Genomic DNA, 27245 nt, shown 5'->3' on the forward strand with positions numbered 1-27245 from the left:
AGGGGAGTGTGACATGACCCCGAAATGTCAAGACGGCATCTTATCCAGAAAGCTGGAGTGTTACAGTCATATGCCTTTCTGATGATGAGCTCTCATGCAGTCAAGAAAAAGGTATATTTACGGAGAAAAAATGCAGAAAGTGCGGAGGACATGGGAGAGAACGAGCCCTTTCAACCAACGGGTAAAAACGTGCCAGTACTGGAACAAATGACAAAGAATGGCTTGAAACTGAAGCCTCTTCTGAGAAGTGTGACACTTCAGAGCCATCACTCTATTCTTTCCTATACTTCTCTGAAAGCAAGAGGACAGAGCTGTTACTTAACTGAAGAACAAACCAACAATGGTGGTAAGTGGCTTGCCAAAAATCATACGGCAGGTTAAGTGACGGACCGAGAGGAAAACATGAATTCTGAAGGCAGAGGCAACCCAGCTTTAATCAATAACCTCCAGCTTGCTAGCTTCGTGCCTATGGGCAAATTACGCACCCACTCTCATTGCCAGTTTCATCAGCTGTGAAATGGATAATTCACAAGGATAAAAGAAAGCCTGCTTGGAGGTCACTGGGAAAATTGATGATCATATGTCAGTACCTCACACAAGGCAACCCTCAAGAAATGAAAGCATTCTTCTTCCCACACACTCTAGAGCCATCACCATAATCCTGGGAAACTTCTTTCCGTGTTTTCATTTCACATGTATGCTGACATCTCTTCAAAGCCACACTTGAATTTGTGCCAAACCAGAAATGACTCCCCCTAAGACTCATCACCTATATCACTTTGCAAAACTATCGACACTCAAGTTTGCTTATGCTAAGAACACAGTGTGGTTCTCATGTCCAAAACATAATAATAGATCCCCTGAGGTCAGTAATGGTATCTTCTCCTTACTTTCTCTAAGCTCCCCCAATATTTGTGTGAGCTATGTAAATATATTGAGTATTGACAGAGATGGCTGGGTACCAGGTCAGTTTAGACTTTCCATAGGAACTATGTGAGGGGTTAAAAGTAGGAAAGCCTGCAATTGAAAGACATGTTGTCAGATCTGGAAGCAGGTCCAGTAAGACCTCCTTTAAAAAACAATTAGAGGCTGGGTGAGGTGGCTCACGCCTGTAATTCCAGTACTTTGGGAGGCCGAGGCTGGTAGATCACCCGAGGTCCGGAGTTCAAGACCAGCTTGGTCAACATGATGAAATCCCATCTCTACTAAACCTACCAAAATTAGCCGGGTGTGGTGGTGGGTGCGTGTAAGCCTAGCTACTCAGGAGGCTTAGGCAGGAGAACTGCTTGAACCCAGGAGGCGGAGGTTGCAGTGAGCCGAGACTGCGCCACTCTACTCCAGCCTGGGTGATAAGAGTGAAACTCCATCTCAAGGAAGAAACAATTAGAGTAAAAAGTGCTTTTGTGGGGTGGGGTGTATCTTCACACTGGCTAGAAGAAAACTCAATTGTTTCAAAAAGATGGCATCAGATGCAGGCACACCCCCTTGCCATCCAGGTTGTAGTCCCCAGAACGCCCAGTGGCCTGGGGTCCATACGATGGCCTCCATGACTCATGGTGGGAAAGAGATGGGCTAGAAACCACCAGCAAAGACTGATTAAATCACAATTTCAAAAAAAAGCTCCCTAGGAGATTCTAGTATGTAGCCAGAGTTGAAAATGTCTATTTGAGGGGAATGAATTGGCTGTTCCCCACAAAATAAAGACAGTGATTTCTATTCTTCTAGAAACCAAATGGGGCTAAAGGAGATTACAGACATGAAAGTTCTCAGAGCTTTTGCAAAGAGAGTTTCCAGAGAGATAAAGTACTTAAAGACTTAGTCAAGTCTCTTACAATGATGACAACTTTAAAAGGGGTTTTTAGCTGTTTCTCCAACTTGCTAAGAAGGTCAAAGCTGACAATGTTGACCAGGCCAGCTGTCAGGCGGTCCTTCCCAGTCACCACGACGTTGATGCAGTCTGGGCTCAGAGACGGCAGCCACCGAAGGAAGGCCTGCAGATGACAGGAGGGAACAAAGCTGCAATGCGCACCTAGCACAGCAGCTGTTGGTTTTGACAGCAGCAGTCTCACACCCAAGAACAGCCCTCACCTCTACCTTCCTCTCACCCACCTGCGCCCCTTCACTCGCCACTGACAGAACACTCCCCCTGTTTTTTGTTTTTTTTTGTTTTTTTTTAAGAGTTAGGGGGCTGAGAACAGTGGCTTACGCCTAGAATCCCGGCGCTTTGGGAAGCTGAGGTGGGCAGATCACCTGAGGTTGCCAGTTCAAGATCAGCCTGACCAACATGGTGAAACCCCATCTCTACTAAAAATACAAAATTAGCTGGGCATGGAGGCGCATGCCTGTAATCCCAGCTACTTGGGAGGCAGAGGCAAGAGAATCACTTGAGCTCGGAAGGCGGAGGTTGTGGTGAGCCAAGATGGCGCCATTGCACTCCAGCCTGGACAACAAGAGGGAAAGCTCGGACCTCAAAAAAAAAAAAAAAAAGAGTTGGGTTGGCCTCACTTTGTTGCCCAGGCTGGAGTACAGCGGCACCATCACAGCTTACTGCAGCCTCAAACTCCTAGGCTCAAATGATCCTCCTGCCTTAGCCTCCCAGGTTGCTGGGACTATAGGTGCACACCACCATGCCCTGCTAATTTCTTTCTTCCTTTTTTTTCTTGTTTCCAAGAAGAGATGGGTCTCAGTGTGTTGCTCAGACTGGTCTTGCTCTACTGGCCTCAAGCGATCCTCCTGCCTCAGCTTCCCTAGTTGCTGAGACTACAGGCGTGAACCACCGTGCCTGGCTATCTCCCTGCCTTTGTCGGCAGTCACATTATGGTATTTGGGTTTCATCCCTGCGATTCTAACTAGATGGTAAGTTTCTGCAGGGAAAGAATGCTACTCTTTTTAAGAGGAATTTTACATAGGACTTAGCAGAGCCTGGTACACTGAAGGCAAATCATAAATGTTTATTGATGATGATGAGACTATGCCAATATTTCTACAAATCCACCTTCTCTCTGGCAATCTGAGCATCTCAGATGCACCCAAGCATCTGGGTGCTCACCTTCTCCACTTGGGCTGACACTGCTCAGTACAGGGAGTGCTGGTCTTTTCTCTAACGTCAGACCTGCTGGGCACCATCTGGCTGACTCTTCCTAGAATTTCTGAGGGTACTGTGGGAACCTAACACATGCAAAATATGTACTAAAGATTACTTTTGCCGGGCGCGGTGGCTCAAGCCTGTAATCCCAGCACTTTGGGAGGCCGAGGCGGGTGGATCACGAGGTCAAGAGATCGAGACCATCCTGGTCAACATGGTGAAACCCCGTCTCTACTAAAAATACAAAAAATTAGCTGGGCATGGTGGTGCGTGCCTGTAATCCCAGCTACTCAGGAGGCTGAGGCAGGAGAATTGCCTGAACCCAGGAGGCGGAGGTTGCGGTGAGCCGAGATCGCGCCATTGCACTCCAGCCTGGGTAACAAGAGTGAAACTCTGTCTCAAAAATAAATAAATAAATAAAATAAAATTTAAAAAAAGATTTCAGATCACCGGGACAGAAAAAGAACAAGGTATTGTTTTGGTGCACGTTTTAGTTTTTTTGTTTTTGCCATGTCTTCAGTCGGAACAGCATGTCTGGGCCTCGGCCTGACTGGCAGCAGGAGCTGCCTCTTATGCACGAGTATCTCATGGAGGCCTCAGGAAGAAGCTCCAGGCTGACATCAGTGGCATAAAGCTAGAAAAAGCTATGGACGATGGACTAGGTCTTCCTTCTTCACTGAGTTTGTTCACAAGGCTTATTATTCATTTCACAAAACACTCTGATGCCTGGATTTACAGTAGAAAAAGCTCAAGGGTAAGTGATATAGGGCTCTTGTCAGGCTCTGCATCTGTAAAGTTACCTGGCAGACAGTGAACATCCTACCCACTCCCCCTTCTAGAGAGTGCAAAATCCCTGAGTCAGGAAGTCAGGAAATGCCGCATCAAGATCCTGCAGAACTCCTCATTAACAGTAAAGCAGTAAGTATGCCGCTTAACCTCTGAGATTCCGTTTTCTTACCTATAAAAGGGGTTACTATCTATTGCACCTATTGCATAGGACTCTCATAGGATTGAGGAAAATACAGGCAGTGAAAATATTTTGAAACTTAAGGGTGGGCCAGGCACAGTGGCTCATGCCTGTAATCCCAGCACTTTGGGAGGCCAAGACAGATGGATCACTTGAACCCAGGAGTTTGAGACCAGCCTGGGCACATGGTAAAACCTCATCTCTAAAAAAAGTACAAAAATTAGCCTGTCTCATAACCCAGTTTCAAAATAAATAGATGAAAATTTAACAAAACAATAAAAAATTTAAAAAAAGAAAACTAAGTGTGGTACAGATGAAAAGTATTTTTAGCAGGGCACATAGGTGCTGGAAGTGCCTGCTGACAGATGAACACAATTCTCTAAGCTGGTTCCTCCTTGGCTTTCTTCCCTCAAAGTGTAACCTGATTCGAATCCAGAAAACCCCCCACCTGCCCTCAGGTGGCATCTCATCTCTCTTCCTGGCCTTTGCCTTGAGACAGGATCCTTAAAGATCCCTATGTCCTGTCTGCAAACCATTATTTTATGACTCTAACACAGAAGAAAACCTTCTCTGTGAAGATTGCAATTCGAAGACCATTAACCTGCTCCCAGGTGAAGCGCACGGAGGACGGCACCACCACCAGGAGTGGCCACTCCTTCCGATAAAAGGCTGCGATGCAGATGGCTTGGATGGTCTTCCCCAGGCCCATGTCGTCAGCAAGCAGCAGGCGGCCTCCTTTGGCTATGGCGAAACTGAAGGCAGACAAGGTGAGGACGGCAGCACGGCACGTTTCCCAGGGCATGAGTTAATCTGCCCTCACATCCGGTTGGGTCAGCACTGCTGGGTGGAGGCTGCCACACTAGCCAGCCCGGGCCCAGGCCACACCAGACTTGCTCCCCAGAAGGGAAGGACATGAGCCAAATAGGGAGCAGAATAAAAAAGAGAAAGTGAGAAAGCCCAAAAAGGAAAAATGTGGAATGTGGTCGAAAGGTAGGGAGAAGATCTGGAAGATGATTAGGTCATGGAGGCCAAGGAAGGAAGTTTCCAGTGAGAGGAGTCGCCTCGGCCCACTGCAGGCAGGGCCCAGGGGATGTGTACAGAGGTGAGTAGGTGGGGGTCCATGACTAGCACTCAGGAGGGCACGCTTACTCCAGAGTCTGCTTTGAAAGGAAGTAAAGGGCCGAGCACAGTGGCTCACGCCTGTAATCCCAGCACTTTGGGAGGCCAAGGTGGGTGTATCACTTGAGGTCAGGAGTTTGACACCAGCCTGACCAACAAGGTGAAACCCTGCCTCTACAAAAAGTACAGAATTAGCTGGGCATGGTGGTGCATGCCTGTAATGCCAGCTACTTGGGAGGCTGAGGCAGAAGAATTGCTTGAACCAAGGAGACAGGTTGCAGTGAGCCGAGATCACACCCCTGGTACTACAGTCTGGGCAACAAAAGGGAAACTCCATCTCAAAAAAAAAAAAAGAAAGAAAGAAAGAAAGGAAAGAAGGAAAGAAGAAAGAGCTGATGGGATGAAAAGAAGGCTTTCTGAAGATCAAAGAGTACTCAGTATACATAAAGGCAGAAAGGGGCTGGCAAAGAAGATGCTGGCGGCGAGGAGAGCGGCAGAGGAAAGGATGGGAGGGTGTTTGTCCAATAGGGAACACCAACCTCAGCATCAAGTTTTTCTTTTTCCTTTTTTTTTTGAGACAGAGTTTCACTCTTGCTGCCCAGGCTGGAGTGCAATGGCGCAGTCTCGGCTCACTGCAATCTCCGCCTCCTGGGTTCAAGTGATTCTCCTGCCTCCATCTCCCGAGTAGCTGGGATTACAGGCATGAGTCACCATGCCCAGCTACTTTTGTATTTTTAGTAGAGATGGGGTTTCACCATGTTGGTCAGGCTGGTCTCGAACTCGCAACCTCAGGTGATCTGCCCACCTCGGTTTCCCAAAGTGCTGGGATTACAGGCGTGAGCTACTGCAGCTGGCTGAGTTTTTAATTATATGGCAGCCTCCAGGACCCTAAAGCCCTTAAGTACAGCATCTCTTGCTAACAGTTCATAAGAGTGTATTCCACTATTTCGGAGCCAGACTGGCTGGGGTTGGAGTCCTAATTCCATCACTTAGCAGCTGTACACCCTCATGCACATGATTTAACCTCCCTATGCCTCAGCCCCCTCAGCAGTAAGAAGGAGGTAATAACAGTACCTATCTCATGGAGCTGTGGGAGGGTTAATAAAGCTAATACTGAAAACAATGCTTGGCAACACCATAAGCGCTAAGGAAGTGCTTCTATCATAACTACTATTCTACAAAAAGACAAAGAATCAAAACACAAACAGTTAAAATGACTTGCTCGTGTCTCATGATGAAACAGTGAAAACCTAAAAGGATCCCAAGTGCCAGATGTCTGGTCCTTTGTGCCAAATACTAGTCTTCTTTCAGCTAATTCCTGAAAAATAGATCATTTGCTCAGAATCCTGAAAATAAGCTGCTGGAACAGCTCTTTCTCTTTCCTTCTCACCCAGTGAAAACAGAGAATGTCACCTCTTTTAATCAGCAGCTAGCAGGGCTGACAAGAAGTCCAGGCTGCACTTGGCCTTTTGGAATTGCCTGGAAACACAGTTTCCAAAGATGGAAAACTGGGCAGCAAATCCCCAGGCAGCCCGTGGCCAGTAGCGTGTGGGGACAACAGGCATCCTGGCAGGGCACTCTTCTGTTCTCTCTGCAGCCTGGGAGACGAGGCAGCCTTTCCCGAAGTCCTGCTTTGGCGGCCTCACCCTCTGCTGGGGAGGAACGGAGCCGAGCGGTGGGCTGCCTCACCTCTCCAGAACAGGCGCAGCCTCCTCCCTGCACACCCACCTCTATGAAATCTTCTGGACCATTTCTGGGATCAACCCACAACACAGACAGATGGGGGGAGGGCAGGTGTGAAAAGATGTATTTTTTACCTCACTTTCTGATTTACAAAATTGGTGGCCAGCGAGGACAGGCAGTACCTAAGCAACGGAATCCATGGAGAGCCTCACGCCCTTTGAGCGTCTTTTGTTTCAGCCTCCTCAGCTTTACCATCTATAATTTCCAGAAGTTTGGTCTATCCGCATCCTTAGAGCAGAATGGAACCCCTAAATTTCACAGTCTCTCCTTTTCCCCTGCCTAGAGGGAGCCCAAGTAAGGAACAAAGTGGCCAAAAAATGACAACAAAGACAGAAAAAGCATGGATAACAGAGGAACAATAACAAAATTAAACGTCATCCTCCACAGGGTAGTTGAATACAAAAGGAAAAAGAATGCCATACTCAGAAACTGATCAATCAGAAAACACAGATTTAAGCCCCAATTCCACTTTTGGCAGCTGAATAGCTTTAGGCACCTGTCTTTCTGAGTCTCGACTCATTCCCCTGCTCAAGAGGGCTGCTTGCATATTAGAAGACGTTAAAATTTCTAAGAGATTTTGCTCTATAAAGGGTGTGTTCCATCGCAGTTCTTACATTAACAAAAACAAAACAAAACATGGAATTGACAGCCCTCCTCCCCCAGTGCCAAGCCCCCACCTCTTTAGAGTATGAAAGTTAAAACCTGGGTTTAATTAGAAAATTCCGAAGAAAGATTACAAGTACTGCTAGCAGCTTCAGAGCCACAGAGGTAGAAACAGATGTGCCCAAGGGCACCTCATACACAGGGCCTCTCTCAGGGGTAGTGGGGTAACTGGTAAGACCAGTACCCACCGTGTGGGCCCAAGGATGGCTAACAGAGCCTCAAAGAACTTGGATGCCAAAGGCAGGGGCTACCCAGTGGGTGGAGCTGGGCGACCTCTACTGCAGCTTTAATGAAGAGGCCCAGAGGAAGAAAGATGAAAGGAAAAAAACGCCCTGAACCTGGTTAAAACAAGGCCCAAAGGACATCTCACCAGATGGAGGAATGAAATTGCAAAGCCAGAGGAGTTTTGCAGAGTGTGCTATTTAAGAGAGATAGAAGGAAATGAATAATAGGGAGAAGGGCTGGGGCCAGGGGAATGTAATCAAATACGTTGTGCCCAAACGGCACTCTGAGACCCAAATCCTGCCAGAGACAGTAGCCAAGCTTTCGCCAAAATACCACAATCAGGCTTCAGGCAGGCAGGCTGGCGCAGTTTGTCAGTGCCATTGATAATTTAGGTTCCTTCCCTTGTACAGGGGCTCTATGTCCAACTACACTGTGTAATAACAGCTTCTTATTTCTACACAGACTATCAAGACTTGCTCTTTCTTCTTGAACTACCGTATTTTTAAGAGAAGCCTAGTTCAAACCCGGCATTTTGCTTCTCCCAAGAAACTCTGGGAAAAAAGGAAAGATCAGGATGTAGGTTTATCTTTTTTCTTCCTCTAATAAGAGCGCCTTTACTTTCTTTTGGAGAACTGCCACCTCCCATTTTCAGTCCAAGTAACTTAGATGGGCAGGCCTCACCCTCTGGTTCTAGGGATGAGCCTGTCACCAAGTCTGATCAGCAAGACCTCAAGCCTCCAAGGTCAGTGACTGGCTCCAACATTGGGACCAGACTTAAGCCATTGCAGTGTTAGCCCCACTAGGGAAGAGCTGCTTCTGTGCATTGCTAAGCTGAGGATGCAAGCTGGAAGCTCCTGGCAGCCCGAGCTGCCACGCTTGAGGAACACCTGGTTAGGAACAAAGCAAACTAAATAGAAAGCAGATTGAGAGAAGTACAGCAGCCTGATGAGATCTTTAGAGATGCTGGATTTTCTCTTACAGGCACTGAGAAATCTCTTTCCTTAAGCTAGTCTGAATTGGGTTTCTGCAGAACTGCAATTCAGGGTCCTGATTAACCCATGGAATTTGAAATCAATGGTTACAATAAGGCTTTGGTAACAGCACACCTGGCTGTTTAACGCCTAGACTCTTCTAAATTTTCATGTATCCATTGAAAATAAAAGTTCATAAAAGAGGAAGCATCTGTACGAGGTCTGTGGTGAACAAGGAAATTCGAGCAGGAGAGGAAGAGAGAGGAAGATCAAGAACCTACTTGACTCCAGCTCTCTGAAAGGGCATCAGATTAGACACAAGCTTGGGGTCCACTTCAGAAAGGTCTGCCTCTGGGACATCTGGAGTGAGATTGAGAGATGTCTTCTTGAGCTGAGAAGCAAACGCCAGGGTGAGAGTCGTGGGCAGAGGATCCAGCTGAACCTGTGGGAGGCAGCGTGCCTTTGTAACTGGAAAGAAGAACAGAAGCACATGAGCTGGAGTGTTCATGCTCAAAAGATTTGGAGAAAGAGGAGCTTTGGGATATACATGTATTTCCTTCTAATGATGCTTTATATAATGCATGGAGAAATCTCTTCTAGTCAGGACCATTAACCCAAGTGTGAAAAATAAATTACTTGGGATCTACACAAAAATGAAAACAAACTAATTGCACCGACCTTGCTTTTTGAACAATGTCATCTCACCTGATTTTAAACTTTAAAAAAGAGAGGGGGAAAACCCTTTATTCAATAGAGAAACAGAAAAAGAAAAACCAGAGAGAAAAATAAAACACATAATTCTAGGGAGAAGGAAGCTGAATTACAAATTTAAAATGTAGAGAAAAAATGACAGACCTAGAGACCCCGGGCAGTTGCTAAACCACTAACCACAGGCTGCTGTCCTGCGGGCTGTCACTTTCAGGATGTTCTTCCCTTTTATCGTTTTCCTTTGAAAAATCTAATGAGAAAAGCAGCCATGATTTACAGATCGTCAATTGCTCTTTATCCTTTACCTTTTCAAGGGCACTCTGGTAGTCAGAGTAACCCATCAAGAGGCTAATTGTCCTCAGGTATCCAGTAAAGGAAACTACAAAGAGAAACTGGGAATTATTTTACTTCTATCCAACATTATTTGAAATTCTGAGGTTGCCTATTGCATATAGTCATGTGTGATCATATGTTTTCTTAATACCCTCATGAGTGACTCCAAAAGTCTTTTGCCACAACCATCAATTGGTTACTACTGTAAATACCGATGTGGACATGCAGGGCTGAGCCATCTACTGCTACCTCCAACTGCTTTGTATTTTCAATATATTTAAGTCCATTTCTCTCCTCCACTAAATATAAGTACCAGTTATTTCTGGAAACAGTTTCCACGAAAAGAATCACCATGAGAGGAAATTAGGTAAGGTTGATGGCTTTAATACAAAATAGACTGTCCATATTGATGCAGAAATACATTTTGTACCTCCAAATTAAATCTAAGCATGCTGACTTCTGCACTTCAGGAGGCTGAGCACTCCATGTGCTTTCAGAAATCATTTTCATTTTAATTCTAGTGATCTTCAGAAGTCAAACACCTGATGAAAGCTAAGAAAGGGCTGATGAACTGGCTGGTAGAAAATGCAGTGCTTTGTAAGCATTATGTTCCTTCAGCCATTTAAGAGGAATAAAACTAACATCTACCATGTCTCCTACCAACTACCATCTCCAAAATCCTATGCTGCTAGTTCAGCCATCTCAGGGTTTCTGAGAAGGCCACCATTCCCTGTCAATGTCTCTACTGTCCTTTCCCTGGTACTAGGAGATGACAGATGTGCTGTCTGGCTTTGTGAGTCATCTAGAAGTCATTTCTGTAAAACAGCTCTTTGGCAGAATGCTACTAGCCACATAGCAGAGATGCTAATGTTTTCAAATAGCAGCTGACAAGACAAGATTGTTGAGAACCCTTCTGGACTGACAGCAAGGGGAAAATAAAAGGCCTTATGCCAATTTCACTGGGGGCAAAAGGCCTGAGTCACTCAGAAAAGAGAGAGAAGGAAAGCTTAAAGTCCTTACTAGGGAAAATAGCTCGCACCGCTTCATCAGTGAGCATTCACATACTCAGGTTTTATTGTCATTTCTTCATTAGTTTCCTGTGCGCATGTTCACTAGCTCAGGGTCAAGGATCTACTTTCACTCATAAAAAAGGAGCACACGGGGTGAGGGGAGAGGTGCACATTCCCCAGGTTCACAGTACTGGCAGTAAAATCAGAACTCAATTGGAACCGGGCTGTATTCTCACGGCTTTCCCTCCCCAGCTTCTTAGTTTAGCTGGCTTCTAAATTTCGTAATGGGTCAGGTTGAAAGGTAGATGGCAATTTTAGTCTTATTTTTGTCAATGACTGTCACTGACTTTACTGTGACCCTGCAATGCTCCCAGTAAGGAAAGCCACTGTTTCCTTTCTCTGGGCCCAACCTTTTCCCAGTCTATGAAATAGGAAGATCAGTCTTATCTTTCATGAGACACTGTCATGATGGGATAGCATGTAAAAACTCTAAATCTAGAATCTTCATTCAGGATCCATGGAATCATTTTTATCAAGTGCAAAATCTTATTTGGGGCATTATGTACATTTTTTTCTGGGTGAAAAATCCATTATTTTCATCAGATATTTCAAGGAGTCTATTGTCTGCAAAAGATCAGGAATCACTATATAATGCCATGTGAGTCACAAGTCATGGTTTTTCAACACTACATTTATCTACTAATGCTGTAAGTGTTCCACTTTTTGTTGTTCCGTAAAAGTCATAGACTTTATAACTAACATATTTGAGTTTCTTGTTTGAAAGACAAAGGGGAGAAGGAAAGAACTCACTTCTGCTTCTCATAAAAAATTCAGCTTTTGTGGTTCAAAGTGGTGGCTCATGCCTGTAATCCCAGTACTTTGGGAGGCCAAGGTGGGAGGATCACTTGAGGCCAGGAGTTCCAGACCAGCCTGCCAACATGGCAAAACCCCATCTCTACTAAAAATCGAAAAATTAGCTGGGCATGGTGATATGCATGTACATATAATTCCAGCTGATAACAGCAGGAGGCAGACAACTTCCTAGGCAGACAAGGGTGGGTCCCCAGTGAAACCCAACCTTCAAGCTGAAGACAGATCGAAACCTGAAAACCGGACTGCCAGTTAGTTCCAGGTGGAGTCCACAATCCAGCATGAGAACTTCCTCGATGACTTTGAGCCAATTGAATGGTGCTTTTTCCAGGCCCACCCATGGACCAACCAGCACACATGCCCCCATTCTGAGCCCGTAAAAACCCTGGACTCAGCTACATGTTGGAACTACCCACTTCAGGTCCCCTCTTTACTGAGAGCTGTTCTGTTGCTCAATAAAATCCTTCTTTGTCCTGCTCACTCTCCAGTTATCCATGTAACCTCATTCTTCTTGGATGTGGGACAAGAATCTGGGACCTGCTGAATGGTGGGTGAGAAAAGGGCTGTAACACATTCCTGGTCTGCTTGCCAAGCTGCGGGCAGTGACATGCTCCTGACTGCCAGACCATAGGAGTGAAGAACAGCAACCTTTCTGGGGGCCCAGATCTCAGGGCTCCCTGAGCCAGAGCTGTGACATACTGTAACACCCCCTCAGGGCTTCACAGTTGCTGGTATTTTCAAGTTTTCAGGCACCAGCACATTCCCATCATCCAGACGCTGGTACCCAAGGCAGAAGCTGCTTGTGGTATGCCCAGTCTAGCTGCAGCCTCACATGGAGCTGCTGCCTATGCCAGAGTCTGGAGCTGCCTGCTCCGCTGCAGCAGCTGGCACACCTGGCTGTGTGCTGTGGCCAGATCCTACTCTCTCTCACTCACACACCCTCCACTGCTCAATGGCTAGCTCCCCCTTGGTGGGTGTGGGATCAGGACTGGTAGCATGAGCCAAACGCAGCCTGCCAGGCTGAGTGGGCACAGCAAGCCCAGCACCAAGCCCAATTGGCAAAGCAGCACCAAAAGGATCCTGTGTAACAGCTACTTGGGAGGCTGCAGCACAACAATCACTTGAGTCTGGGAGGCAGAGGTTATAGTGAGCCAACATCCTACCACTACACTCCAGCCTGGCTGACAGTGAGACCTTGTCTCAAAAAGAGAAAACATATTCAGCTTTTGCCAAATAATTCCCTCTATTTTATTTTATTTTTTTTGAGTTGGAGTCTTGCTCTGTTGCCCAGGCTGGAGTGTGGTGGCACAATCTTGGCTCACTGCAACCTCTGCCTCCCAGGTTCAAGCGATTCTCCTGCCTTGGCCTCCGAAGTAGCTGGGACTACAGGTGTATGCCACCATGCCCAGCTAATTTTTTGTATTTTTAGTAAAGACAGGGTTTCACCATGTTAGCCAGGATGGTCTCGATCTCCTGACCTCGTGATTTGGCTGCCTTGGCCTCCAAAAGTGCTGGCATTACAGGTGTGAGCTGCCACCACACTCAGCCTTAAATAATTCCCTCTAAATCACAAGTTCCAAGTAGCAGCAGCCAGAGAGTCTCAAGATCAATGTGAGCCATCCTTTCTGCTTCAGCCAGCATTTTTAAGTTATCATATCATACTCAAACCTAATCTTGTAGTTAACAGCAAGTTTTGCTCAAGGAACCAAAGGCTCTTCCTTTATATTTAATTCCTATGTCAGTAGAGCAGATAGAGATTAAAGATCATCCCTTTTTTTTTAACTAAAGAGACAATGGGACCCAGAATATTGAATTATTTACCTAATGTCACACAGTAAGTCAGGTAAGGAGACAAAAGGAAGGAACCCAGTTTTTCCCTCTTCACTGAAGCCCTAGCCTGCCAGGCAAGATGGCCAATGACTCACAGCTCCCAGGGTTGGCTCATGTCTGTCTTGGCCTGACTGGTTCCCATAAATAACTCCTTCCTCAGTCTGGGAAGCCCAGCAGGCCCTCAGGATTGGGAGAAAAGCAGAGGAACACAAGCCATGCCAGCTGCAAACCCAATGCAGAATTGCTATAGTCAGATAGATAAGGGATTGGTATTCTGGTACAGTCTGAGGCACGACCATATTTCCTTGTCCCAGGCATATTAGAATTTATTGCCCCATCTAAGGAAAGCACAGAGAAGAAAAATGATGAACCAAAATTGGCTGCTGCTTCTTGTACTTATGCTATCTGTACACATATTCCCTTTCCTCGGTCAGTCTCTAAAGTGCTTGTTAAAATGCCTAAGTCCCTGGCCTTGACTTCTGTCTTGGACAGAACTATATTATGAAGTACATTCCCAGCGAGACCCTCCTACCTTTCTTGAGCATCCAGTTCTAGAAATACACCGGGAGCCTATTCTTAGGAGTAATCTATGGTCACTTCCACCTAAGCTAAGCAATCCCAGCTTGCTTCCGATTCCTAAGGTCTATGTACCCATGCTTCTAATCCTTCTATGACAGCAGGAAGGTTTCACAGGCCTGGGGAACTTCACTACTACCACCTCACCCTTACAGCAGAGGAGGGCCGGCATTTGTTTGGGCTGTCATAAAGCCACCATCTCAGTGAATGCAGACAAGGCTGCATCCTTACCTTTACTTACCCTGCACTCAAGCATCCCACCACAGCAGACAGAGGTGAAGATTCTTCAAAAATACATCAAATTTAAGGTGAATTATTAAAGCTTAACAATAGCATGATATAAAACAAGTAAGGAAGGTTTCTTACTTAGTTTATTGTGCTCTTCCAAGAGAAAGCTCCACTTCCTGGTCTTGACATCTGCAATGATAAGAAATAAGTAAGCAAATAGGACACCCTGCTCTCCTGCTACGTGGTCACACTTACTCATTTATTCCTTGACTTCAGAAACTTCCATCGAGCTTGGACAATGTGGCAGCTGGTCCTGTACTTAGCACTGGGGATACAGAAATTAGGAGAGTCCTTTCCCTGGAGGCTTCCCCAATCTACTGGGAGGAGAGATAAGCAGAGGCGCTGACAAGACTAGGTTGTAAGGGTCGTGATAAAAGACGCTGGTACAGGATACATGGCTGGGGAGGGGCTAGCAGGTGTTAACTCCATTTTTTACATGTGAGACAAGCTGCATATGGTCAGAGTGGTCAAACTGCCAAAGTTCAAATTCTGGCTCTGCCTCTTGGCTAGCTATGTCACCTTGGACAAGTCATTGTAACATCTCTCCCTTAGTTTCCACATCTGAAAAATAAAGACACTACAACCCTTATGTCACAGGTTACTGTGAGGATTACATGAAATTCAAAGAAACTGCTTATAAAAGTATGACTGGAAAACAATGAGCACCCCAAAAAGCCAGTTATTATGAATTGTTGTTAGTGTGATTATTACATCATCTGCTAATTAGCATAGTGTAGTATAAATTACACACAATATTAACTAAAAGGTGAGCATCTTACTACCCAATGGTGGCTCATTATTTAAACAGAGGAATTTCTCTACTAATTTATCTTTTGAAATAAATCAAGAAAGCTTGGTCTCGGTAAATGCTATCTGGGCAGCAAAAGTGCATTCCTCACTGTACAGTTACTTCAAAATAAGGTGGCTGGAAAGAGGCATTGTGGACATAATAAGTCAGTTTCAGGAAAAAGCGAGGTCGCCCAGGTGCAGCCTGATGAAAGGAACAAAGCAGACAGACTAATCTCAAATGTGAACTAGTACAAGAAGGTCCTTCCTGACAACTTGATTCTCACAGTGGCACAGCAGCAAACAGGAAAAGTGGTGAACAGCAGCTAAGGCAAAGAAACCAATCATGGTTTTTGGACACCTGGGTGTGGGCAGGATCAGTATCAATATTTTCATGGTACCCACTCCCAAAATGGCAGACCATGTCAGGAGTGTGATCTAACAGGCCGGTAATAGACACACATCACCGTATTTGACTTTTTTTTTTTTGAGATGGCGTCTCACTCTGTCATCCAGGTTGGAGTGCAGTGGTGTCATCTTGGCGCACTACAACCTCTGCCTCCCGGGCTCAAGCGATTCTCCTGCTTCAGGCTTCTGAGTAGTTGGGATTACAGGCTGGCACCACCACGCCCAGCTAGTTTTTGTATTTTTAGTAGACAGGGTTTCACCATGTTGGCTAGGCTGATCTCAAACTCCTGTGACCTCAGGTGATCTACCCACCTAGGCCTCCCAAAGTGGTGGGATTACAGACCACTGCACCCGGCCTGTATTTGCCTTTTAAGGGCCACCCCAAGCTGAAGCCAACCAGCTGAGGGGGCAAGGAAGGCAAAGGATCTAGGTTGCTGTGTAAACAGCTCATCTCACGACCTGCCTGTGCCTCGCACAGCTCCCCTACACCCTGCTCAGCTGCCTGCCTTCATCAGTCCAAACTCCATCCATCTAAGGATGATCACATAGCAACCAGCATCACCCTCCTTCAGAAGGAACCCAAACTCTGATGAAAGCTCTTGTTGAGCAAGCAATTCTAGAGGCTTCTTCCAGGACAATGCTTCAATGTGAGGTCTCAAAGGCACGGGGTTTTAAGGATTTGAGTTCTACTTGCCTATGGACAAGATCAAACCAATTCAAGAATGGGAAAACACTGATCCATAATAGATACACAGTTTTTAAAAAACAATGTGGCCCAAGCTAAGAATGACACCCAGGAGTCCAGAATCTATAGCTTCTTCTCCCCTATTCTAACAGGGGAGCTTTAGAAGAACCTCACAAAAAAATAAAACAAAATGGCCATGTGCGGTGGCTCACGCCTATAATCCCAACACTTTGGGAGGCTGAGGTGGGCAGAGGAGTTCAAGACCACCCTGGCCAACATGGTGAAACTCCGCCTCTACTAAAAAGAGAAAAAATTAGCCTACTGTGGTGGCATGCACCTGTAGTCCCTGCTACTTGGGAGGCTGAGGCAGGAGAACCACTTGAACCTGGGAGGCAGAGGTTGCAGTGAGCCGAGATTGTGCCACTGCACTCCCAGCCTAGCCGACAGAACAAAAAAACTCCATCTCAAAAATAAATAAATAAAATAAAACAAAAATATTCTGCTTTGGCCAGTAGATTTTAAGACTGGCTTATAATTAGGCTCAACTGAAGATTAAAAAAAGAAAAAAACAATGTCCAGGCCAACAAAATAAATCAATATATTTGGGTAAGAACCGGGCATCAATGTTTTTGAAGTGGCCCAGTGATGCCGATGGGCAGCCTGAGAGGAGAACAACCAGTATTTTCAAACCATGGCACCATCACCAGCAGCAGCACCAACTCAGGGAACTTGTGAGAAATGCAAATTTTTGGCTCCATGCTTGAGTTCCAGAATCAGAAACTCCAGTAGTGGAGCCTAGCAAACTGCATTTTAACAACCCATGCAAGCGGTTCCCTGCATGTTCAAGTTTGAAAACCACTAAGGTGACATAAGAAAAGGCATTTATTTTTATGGCAACCACCTGTGTTTCTGCTCTGCAAAGGCCAAAATAAACACAGATGGGTTTTAAAAATGGCCAAAGCAGGAATTTACCTGCTTTCACCAAGAAGACATTGACCAGGGGGAAATTATGAAGTCTTCTCTTTGGGAGGCCTTAATGACAAAGCAGTCCCCACTATATGTTTACTACCTGGAATAATCAACATGTCATCTTTCTATAAGAAGAGCAGAACAGGAAGGCACTCCTAAGAAAGTAATTTTTGAACATTCAAGGTAGAAAATAACACCCTATGTTGAGATCACAGACCACTACATATTCTGGGAATCGAAGACTGATTACTTGCCATATCTTCTGGAATCCATCTGTTTAAAAAGTGCAATCAGGTCCTGTGAATAACTGATGTCTGCCTCAAAGTAGGCCCGGGAGATGAGTATGCATCGCCCTTTGACAAAAGCAAGGGATGGAGCTGACGGAAGGCTGGCCTGTCCCGCGCTGCTGGTGGAGGGTGACTCGCTGCTGCCATCGGCCCATTCCAGAGGCTGCAGGTTGACCGTGGGGAGGCTCCGGGCTGCTTCCACTGCCAAAGAAGAGGAATCGAACAGAAGTGACAAAGCAGAGGACTATGATGTGGCTTTGAGATACAGGCAAGGGAAAAGGGAGAAAGTGGGGAAGGGACATGGTCAAGAGGTACCAGGTCTGGCAGGAAGGCAAGAAAAGGCACCGTTAGATTAGGAAGGCTGGCAAGTGTTTTTGAGTTGGGGCTTTGGGAATTTCAATTTTTGTTGAATGTAACTCTCCATCTCCTTAAGTTCTTTTTTTTGAGACAAGTTCTTGCTCTGTCACCCAGGCTGGAGTGCAGTGCCGTGATCATGGCTCACTACAGCCTCAACCTCCCAGGCTCAAGCCATCCTCCACCTCAGCCTCCCCAGTAGCTAGGACTACCAGCGTGCACCACCACATGTGGTTAACTTGCATATTTTTTATAGAGACTGGGTTTCGCTTTGTGGCCCAGGCTGGTATCAAACCCCTAAGCTCAAGCCATCCACCTGCCTTAGCCTCTGGAAGTGCTGGTATTACAGGCATGAGGCACCGCACCCAGCCTCCTTAGGTTTTTCAAATCAAAAAATTTAAAATTTGGCTGGGCGCAGTAGTTCATGCCTGTAATCCCAACACTTTGGGAGGCCAAGATGGGTGGATCACGAGGTCAGGAGATTAAGACCACCATGCTGGCCAACATGGTGAAACCCTATCTCTACTGAAAATATAAAAATTAGCCATACATGGTAGCATGTGCCTGTAATCTCAGCTACTCAGGAGGCTGAGGCAGTAGAATCACTTGAACCCAGGAGGCGGAGGTTGCAGTGAGCCGAGATCGCACCACTGCCCTCCAGCCTGGGCAAAAGAGCTAGACTCCGCCTCAAAAAAAAATTTTTTTTAATTTAGAAATTAACAGGGGGATGAGGAAGTTTGCCAGGATGAATAAACTTATTAGATAACTTCTGGCACTGTGTTGGATAAACCACTGAACTCAGCATACCACAAATCACCAAGTTAATCCTATTTCTAGGTCACCACTCTGTCTACTGCTCAGTGAACAAAGGAGTGAGGACCAGGATCACCAGGTCACAGACGCACAGTTCTGCACATTATTTCATCTATTACAGATGAATTTTATAGATGAACAGATTCAACTATATAAAACTAAGCTGTCAACAGACACACACTGAAGTGAAAGACAAAAACTCAGTAAAGAAAGACAAAAAGAGCTCATGCTTTAAAAAAGTACTGAGACCACAAAATAAGAGGATAGAGGTGGAGCGAATTCAAAACAGGAGGAAAAAGACTAACACACATTTGGAGAAATGTTCAACTTCATAAATCATCAGACAAATAAGAGACTTTTCTACTTATCAAACTTGCCGGATAAGAAACAATTAGACATCCATATTGCTAGTTGGGAATAAAACCTTCTGGAAAACAATTTGGCAATTACAGCAAGAGCTCTAAGAATATTGATTCAACTTCTGGGAATCTATCCCAACTACCAATTGAAAATACAGAGAAAAACTTATGTATGAAGTTATTCCTCTACAGCTTTAAAACTGTAAAAACTGGCAGCAGCCGGGCGCGGTGGCTCACGCCTGTAATCCCAGCACTTTGGGAGGCCGAGGCGGGTGGATCACAAGGTCAAGAGATCGAGACCATCCTGGTCAACATGGAGAAACCCCGTCTCTACTTAAAATACAAAAATTAGTTGGGCATGGTGGCGCACGCCTGTAGTCCCAGCTACTCGGGAGGCTGAGGCAGGAGAATTGCCTGAACCCAGGAGGCGGAGGTTGCGGTGAGCCGAGATCGCGCCATTGCACTCCAGCCTGGGTAACAAGAGCGAAACTCCGTCTCAAAAAAAAAAAAAAAAAAAAAAAAAAACTGGCAGCAAATTAAAATCAAGCAGAAAAAAAAAAACAATTGAAGCAATGTATGACACATCCATAAAACAGAATGTTATACAGCAATTAAAATTTATTTTATACTAAAAATTTTGGAAAAGGCAAAAGTAGTTCAACAACACGAAATCATTTTTTGAAGGTCAAAAGGGCCCATTATGATCATGGACACCACAATGTCATCATTTCAAATTAACAGTTAACATTCAGTAAAACAAATATGCTTTATGCTGGAGCATTAAATTAAAAAGGCAAAATAAAAATTATATGCATGCACACAACTTTATATTTTAATGCATAGAAAAAAAGGCTGGAAGGAATGAAATAAAAATGTTAATAATGGTTAGTTGAGTGGGGAGATTACGGGGGATAGTTTTTCTTCTTCACACCTCAAAATATGTTCTACAGTGAGTATGTGGTAGGGTTAACAAAGCAAAATCCAGAGATATACCTAAAGCAAAATGCCAGAAAGACTGACATAGAGACAGCTGCATATGTTATACTGAAAAAAGCCAATCATGACACAACAATCATGAACCTATCTGAAACTTACAAATACAAGGAGAAATTCACAAATCCATAATTATGGTAAGGAATTTCAAAGTTTATCTGAGCAGGCAAAAGATAAGTGTGTTACACATTGGTAAGGATATAGAGGAGCCAAACAATCAGAAAAATTCATCTAAAAGCTCTACGGAGAACTTTTTTTTTCTCTTCTGTGAGCTTCATTGAGAAGTATATATGGAGAATTTTGTACCCAATAAACATGGTTTTTAAAACATGTGGAGCATTACATAAAGAAATGATAGGTAGGCATGGTGGCTCACACCTGTAATCCCCGCACTTTTGGAGGATGAAGCAGGTGGATTGCCTAAGGTCAGGAGTTCAAGACCAGCCTGGCCAACATCTCTACTAAAAATACGAAAATTAGCCAGGCGTGGTTGTACAAGACTGAAGTCCCAGCTACTCAGGAGGCTGAGGCAGGAGAATCACTTGAACCTGGGAGGCAGAGATTGCAGTGAGCCAAGATTGTGTCACTGCACTCAAGTCTGGGTGACAGAGTGAGACTCTGACTCAGAAAAAAAAGCAACAATATCACACAAAAAACCTAAACGCGTCGGCAAAAGCAGGAGTCATCTAAGTCGCCATGCACTGTGGTCAGAACAAGAGTAAAAAGACAAAACAAACAACCGCAACAGTGGAAACCACTGGTTTAAATTCACCAGCAATGAGAATACCACGTGTCAAAATCTACAATCTTTACCAGACCCTTGGGTCTCCACATTCCAACACCAAACAAATGGATTAAAAAATGAGCCCTCCCTAAACAGTGCGAACATCATCAGTGTTAAGGGTTGAATTGTGTCCCTCCAAAATTCATGTTAAACACACAGCATAGGACCTCAGAATGTGACTGTATATGGAGGTAGGACTTTAAAGAGGTTAATAAGTTAAATCAGGTCACCTGGGTGGGCGATGTTCTTCTAAGGGTAGATATTCTTATAAGAACACCACTATGACTGATGTTCTTATAAAAGGGAGAGACACTAGGGATCAGCACACACAAAGGAAAGTCCACGCAAGGACGCAGAGAAAGCAGCTGCCTGCAGGCCATGGAGAGAGGCCTCTGAAGAAACCAACCCTGCCAATACCTTCATTTCAGGCTTCCAGCCTCCAGGTCTGTGAAAAAATAAATTTCTATTGTTTAAGCCACCTAGTCAGTGGTACTTTGTCACAGCAGCCCTCACAAACTAACACATGAGCAGCTAACAAAGAGATATTGCCTAATGTACACATTTCAGGAATCGGAGGCTAAGGAGAAAACCAGGAAATTCTACAGGGAGCTGTACCATCACTGGCGCAAACCACCCTGCCCAGAAACTGTACTGGTGATTCCAGATAATCCTACCTCATACCCCAAAACTGCAAAGTGACCTAAGCATACATCCTTATCTTTTCCCTTCTTAAGCTGGATGGAGGAAGAGAGGGTATAGGAATGGCAGCTGGGGGAGAAGAGTAAAATAAATGGGAGATGAAAACACCCCCGGGGCTGACACTTTGACACAGGTGTGTAGGCTCCATGTGACAGGATCAAGTGACAAAAACTTTAGTGTATGACAGTTTTCTCAGAAGACAGAGGGATGTACCCAGCTGCTGACTACAACCAGACACGGCGTTAGCTGGAACCTGCCTGAGTACTGCCCCCTCCTTGCATTTTTGAGTAGTTAGCTGCACAGACAGTGTTCTGAGGATCTGTGCTGTTTGCTGAACTGTTACCTTCCTGGGAGCAGGGGCTGGCAGAGCTGCCTGAGCTGCCTATCACTGCTGGGGCCAGTATAGTCTGGTGGGAACATGTAATCTGAAGTCAGACTGCCTGGGTTTGAATCCCAGCAGTATAACTTATTGGCTATGTGGCCCTGTGTTACTGACTCAGCCCCCCTGGACCTCAGTTTCCCCATCTGTAAAATAGTTATTACAAGGAATAAAAGTTAGAATAAGGAGCTTAGAATAGCCCAATGCATAGCAAGCATCATTAAGTGCTACCTTTCGTTACTATTACCAATGGCCTTCACCCACAGAGCTACCTCATTAGGCTAGACACAGTAGGAAGGAGTGGTGTGGTGCCCTGCAAGCTTTCAACATCTGTAAAGCCATGCACACCATAAGCTAAACTACATGTGACACTCCAAAGGAAGTTTTCAGCGCCAGTGTCGCCCTCCATGAGGAACAACCACATGACTACTTACTCAGGGCACTATAGTCATTCATGCTGAAGTTCCATGTCTTGGAGTCAGGATCTGAAACAAAACAGAGGGCTGATGACTGTCATTACAATTTGCACTTGGGCGCTCAATACAAGGCTTGTCTTCTAAATGAATGAATGAATGGACACCAAGTTCAAAACAGCTGACCAGCAAGCCCCCACTGATCTATCAAATCTCTGTAGAGGACAAACAGTAAATATAGATAATTCCTTTTTTTTTTTTCTTTTTTTTGAGACAGAGTCTCACTCTGTCGCCCAGGCTGGAGTGCAGTGGCATGATCTCAGCTCACTGCAACCACTGCCTCCTAGGTTCAAGCGATTCTCCTGCCTCAGCCTTCCAAGTAGCTGGGACTACAGGCATGCGCCACCACACCCAGCTAATTTTTGTATTTTTTAGTAGAAATATGGTTTCACCATATTGGGCCCGCTGGTCTCAAACTCCTGACCTCGTGATCTGCCCACCTCGGCCCCCAAAGTGCTGGAATTACAAGCATGAGCCACCGCACCAGGCCTAGATAATTCTTTTATTCCATGTAGTGGAATTCAACTCAGGCCCGGGGAAGTTATGAGCCTCACCTAAGAGGACTGAGGGCAGAGTTAGGACTAGAATCCAAGTTCTCCAGGTCATAATGTAGTAAGGCAAAGCAGTATGGGGAGCAATGGCTCTGGGCTGTAGCTGAGCTGGTCACATCCTGACCCTGCCTTTCCAGACCAATGAAACTGGGCCTGTCACTTAATCTTGCTGAGCCAGTTCCATCGCCTTAAAAACTGCAATAATATCTACTTATTTCAATAAAACTGCTGCTCAGCTTAAGTGCTACAATGCATATAAAGCACCTGGCAGAGGAAGTGTCTTCTCAATAACATTCAACCGTTCTCCAGATGGCCATGTGGCAACCACCAAGTTTGGCAGCTGTTTGAGGGAATAACTACGATGAAGGGAAACACAAGCTCAAATTGAAAAAATTTAACAACTGGATGGACAGAATGTGCCAATGCACTCTCCTAATATTTATGAGAAACTGTTAGATTAAAAGAGACTCTAAAAATAAGGGAAAAAAACGCCTGAAGAACAAAGACATTACCATAAATCTTGCTGGGCAGGCTCTTAAACACGGCAAGGAGTTCCGCGTGGTACCCGATCAACACCTGGAAACGATCGCCATTCCTTACACACTTTCCCTTCTGAGTGACCGCTGCTTTTTGGAGTGAGGACCCCAATGTCTGCTGGAGTCTTCCTTCTGGCATGGGTGTTGCACTTCCTGAGCTAGAATGGATGTAGGAAGTGTTCTGCCGCGAGGTGGAGGCTTTTGCTGTGTTGGCCTCTAACTTAACATCCCTGGGAGGCTGTCCAGAAGAACAAGCTGGTGTCTCTTGCGAACTCTTTGCTTTGGCCAAAGGCTCATGAGTTGGGTTAGCAAAGGGTATGTACCTAATCGAAGCCTGAGCATGACCTTGACCTAACTCATAACCCAAGGGCTGTTGTTTAGAGACCTCTGGAGGACTTTGTGCCAAAGGAGGGGAGATTCCAATGAGAGCCACTTGACGTGGTGGGCTGTGGCCTGGGCAGGCTGTGGTCATTTCTTCTGGCTTTTTCCATATTCCCTTCGCCTGCTCTGGTGTGCTAAGATGAAAACTGTGGGAATTATGAGGTTTTGGGTCATAATTAGATGAGCTACTGGGATTCTGTTGCTTGAAAATGACACCATGGCTCACTGGCTTACAAGACTCCCTTGGGAAATTTTGGGATGGGCCTTGCTTGGCCTGGGATAGGTTGCCAGCAACGGAGGTGCCTAGGCTAGTCTTCTGATGTTGTTCTGCCAATAGCTTCTCAGCTCTACGAGCCAGAGCCTTTTGTCGATTCTCTTCAATCCTTTTCCTCTGCTCCTCTGTAAGAGGCAAGGACATTTTCGCAGAGAAATACTTAAGCAGGAAAGTCAACCTTTAACTGGAAAGTTGGCAAAAGCTGTGGAAGAAAATAAGGAGATTGAAATGAACATTACATTTATTAACTACCATGCTCCAATCGTGATTTTAACAAGCTTTTGTCCCAGAAACTGCATAATGAGCACAACTAAAGGCTATATTAAAGTTTATTTTATAATTGCACACACACGGAGATAGTAGGCAGCATATGCTAAAATAAAGATCCTGATCAAAAAGCAAAAAGCAGGCTGGGCGTGGTGGCTCATGCCTGTAATCCCAGCACTTTGGGAAGCCAAGGCAGGTAGATCACTTGAGGTCAGGAGTTCGAGACCAGCCTTGCCAACATGGTGAAACCCCATCTCTACTAAAAATACAAAATTAGCCAGGCGTGGTGGTGCATGCCTGTAATCCCAGCTACTTGAGAGGCTGAAGCAGGAGAATTGCTTGAACCTGGGAGGCAGAGGTTGCAGTAAGCCAAGATTGTGCCACTGCACTGCAGCCTGGGCAACAAGAGTGAAACTCCATCTCAAAAACAAACAAACAAAAAAAGCAAACCCAAAGCTAAAAAGGCATTTCAGCTGCAATATTTCTCTCCTTCCCATGCCCCAGAAAAGGTGAGTTATCAGAACCCAAGAAAGTTATTTTGTGCACTTAAATCCATCAGATAATGAGAAGGGTGACATTTTTAACCAGAAAGCATAATAGATTAGACTGAAATAGACCAACCGCTTACCATGGCGTGATACTTGCTAAAATAGCCTCTTTCCAACCTAGAAGGAAAAAAGCATTAGCCTCCCATAGACTACACACGAAATTCTCCCCTCACACTCACTCCTTTTATCCTTCCTGGCAGTTAGTCAGCCTGTGGCTCAGTGCAAGCCAGAGCAGCTGGCCTTGATACCTGATTTCCAAAACACAACACACGGAGCGACTGACTGACTCTCCTGGGAAAATAAGGGATGGAAAAAAGAAATATGTGTTCACTGTACAAATCAAGATGCTATATAAAGATGTGAACAAGCAAACAAAAAAGAATAAAATTAATCCGTAATCTCACCAGCCATCAATAACCACGGTTGAAATTAATAATTTAGAGGATACAGTTCTGATTTTTTTCTATCCATAACCACGTAATACATGGTGCATATTTAAGAGACATAAGAATTTATTATAAAATAGGATCATTGTAAACATTCCATTTTGCACCCTGATTATTTTTTTCCCATGAATTTACCCGGAACATTTATTTTCCGGACACCAATTTCTCTGGCTTGGTTCAGATTAAATAGCCTGCATCTACCGTAATGCTGTGTAATGCTTAGAATGATGATGTAGGGGCACTTCAGTAGCACTGCCTAGGCCTCTGGGCAACTACAGGGTTCAAGGGTTTCCTTCCCTGCTGGGGCTCCCTTTGGCAGAACCCAACCCCCCACCCCACTCCTCCTCCCCGACCAAGAAGCATCTATCCCCAGAGAACTTCCACCTTCTCCAAATATTAGCAGTTAGGAAGGCGTGAAGCGGTTAGGGAAAGGTTTTGCAAGTGCACAGCGGAAGCCCTCAGTCTCTCTGGGTAACGCACTCCTGCCTAATTTTCCAATCGGTTTCCTGCACCTCCAAACACTCCAGATCCCAGGCCTGGTGAGCTGTCTCCACTGACCAGGGAGATGCAGCCATAAGACCCACTGATCAGCCCCAAACCATAAAGCCATCCCGCCACATGGACGCCCCTCTTCCTCTCTAGGCAGGGACCTCTGCTCCCCAGAATTTCGGGGCGCGCCTCACCCAGCCTCAAGGTAAGCGGGCGCCACACCCCACTGCCACCCCTACGATATCCACTTGGATTCACCCTTCCCGTTGGCCCACTTCCTCCTCCAGGCTGGTATTGGTCTCGTCCGCCTCCGCCGCCTTCCTGCCAGTCTACCACTTTCTCACCCAAGGAGGCCTAGAACGCGAGCCGCATTCGCCCCCGGCCCTGAGCCCAGGCGCGACTCCAGAGCCTTCCGAGCCGGGCGACTCTCCCCGGTGGACGGTTAGACCACAGGTATTCAAGCGCTACGAGTTCGCCCGCCTTATTGCAGCGGCCAGGCCTGAAGCGCTCGGTCACCGGTGAACTACACTTCCCAGCAGGCAACGCGGCCAGTTTCCGCCTCCAAAAGTGGGAGTGATGAGACGAGAACGCCAGCGGGGCTGCAGGGTCTTCTGGGATTTGTAGTTCGTGACGGGAGCCTGGAGAGAAACGAGATCTGCAGCGTCATGGGCGGGGTGAAAGTGGTGCACCCTGGAAATTGTAGTTCTCCAGAGGTTTAGCCAAACGCCAGGTCCTGAAAGCCTGGGACATTGAGGTTTCCAGACCTGTGGTCTCCAGTCTCCAGAGGGCATCTCGGACAGCCAGACTAACTTGGCGGCTTTTGATAAAAAGTATCCCCCCGGGGCATCATTCCTGGTATTGCTATCCTTGCAATTTAAGCCTCAGTCGCTGCGCCAGTCTGCCATCGCCGTCATCATTGCAGTCATCAGTGACTGCGTTTAGCATAAATATGAGTTACCTCATTTAGCCGCACTATAACCTATGGAACACATTCTTGTCCCCATTTTACAAAGGGGGAAACGGAGACAGCCATTTGATAATGTTTCTCAACGCTTTATTAAGCTAGCTTGTGATTCTGATTCCATAGCCCCTCCTCTTGAGAGAAGATTAGTCATGAGACTTTAAGAGTCACTTTAGAAAAGGCATGGTGGCTCCTGCCTGTAATCCCAGCACTTTAGGAGGCCAAGGTGGGCAGATCACGAGGTTAGGAGTTCCAGAGTAGCAATGGCCAACATGGCGAAACCCCGTCTATACTAAAAATACAAAAATTAGCCGGGCATGGTGGTGGGCGCCTGTATTCCGAGCTACTCGGGAGGCTGAGGCAGGAGAATCGCTTGAAACTGGAAGGCGGAGGTTGTGGTGAGCCGAGATCGTAC

The 27245-nt window shown here is 45.7% G+C and overlaps 1 protein-coding gene across 4 annotated transcripts in view; it reads right to left on the reverse strand.

Moving 5' to 3' along the window:
* The window catches only part of SMARCAL1 (SWI/SNF related, matrix associated, actin dependent regulator of chromatin, subfamily a like 1), a 69831-nt gene extending 43389 nt beyond the window's left edge, over positions 1–26442 (reverse strand). Inside the window, exons 1-9 of one of the 4 annotated variants that reach the window (XM_032278292.1) lie at positions 26214–26442; positions 25015–25051; positions 23441–24321; positions 22339–22389; positions 17491–17724; positions 14467–14517; positions 9055–9241; positions 4654–4804; positions 1833–1991 (exon numbers count right to left, since the gene is read on the reverse strand). In XM_032278292.1, the coding sequence (XP_032134183.1) occupies positions 1833–1991; positions 4654–4804; positions 9055–9241; positions 14467–14517; positions 17491–17724; positions 22339–22389; positions 23441–24263 (1656 nt within the window). In that variant the 5' untranslated portion in view covers positions 24264–24321; positions 25015–25051; positions 26214–26442. The other 3 variants (XM_032278295.1, XM_032278291.1, XM_032278293.1) reach the window with 3 other exon arrangements.
* Positions 26443–27245: the final 803 nt, after the last annotated feature.

This window comes from Sapajus apella, unplaced genomic scaffold (genome assembly GCF_009761245.1).
Source record: "Sapajus apella isolate SASKATOON/1434 unplaced genomic scaffold, GSC_monkey_1.0 scaffold10, whole genome shotgun sequence".
NCBI classification, from domain to species: domain Eukaryota; kingdom Metazoa; phylum Chordata; class Mammalia; order Primates; family Cebidae; genus Sapajus; species Sapajus apella.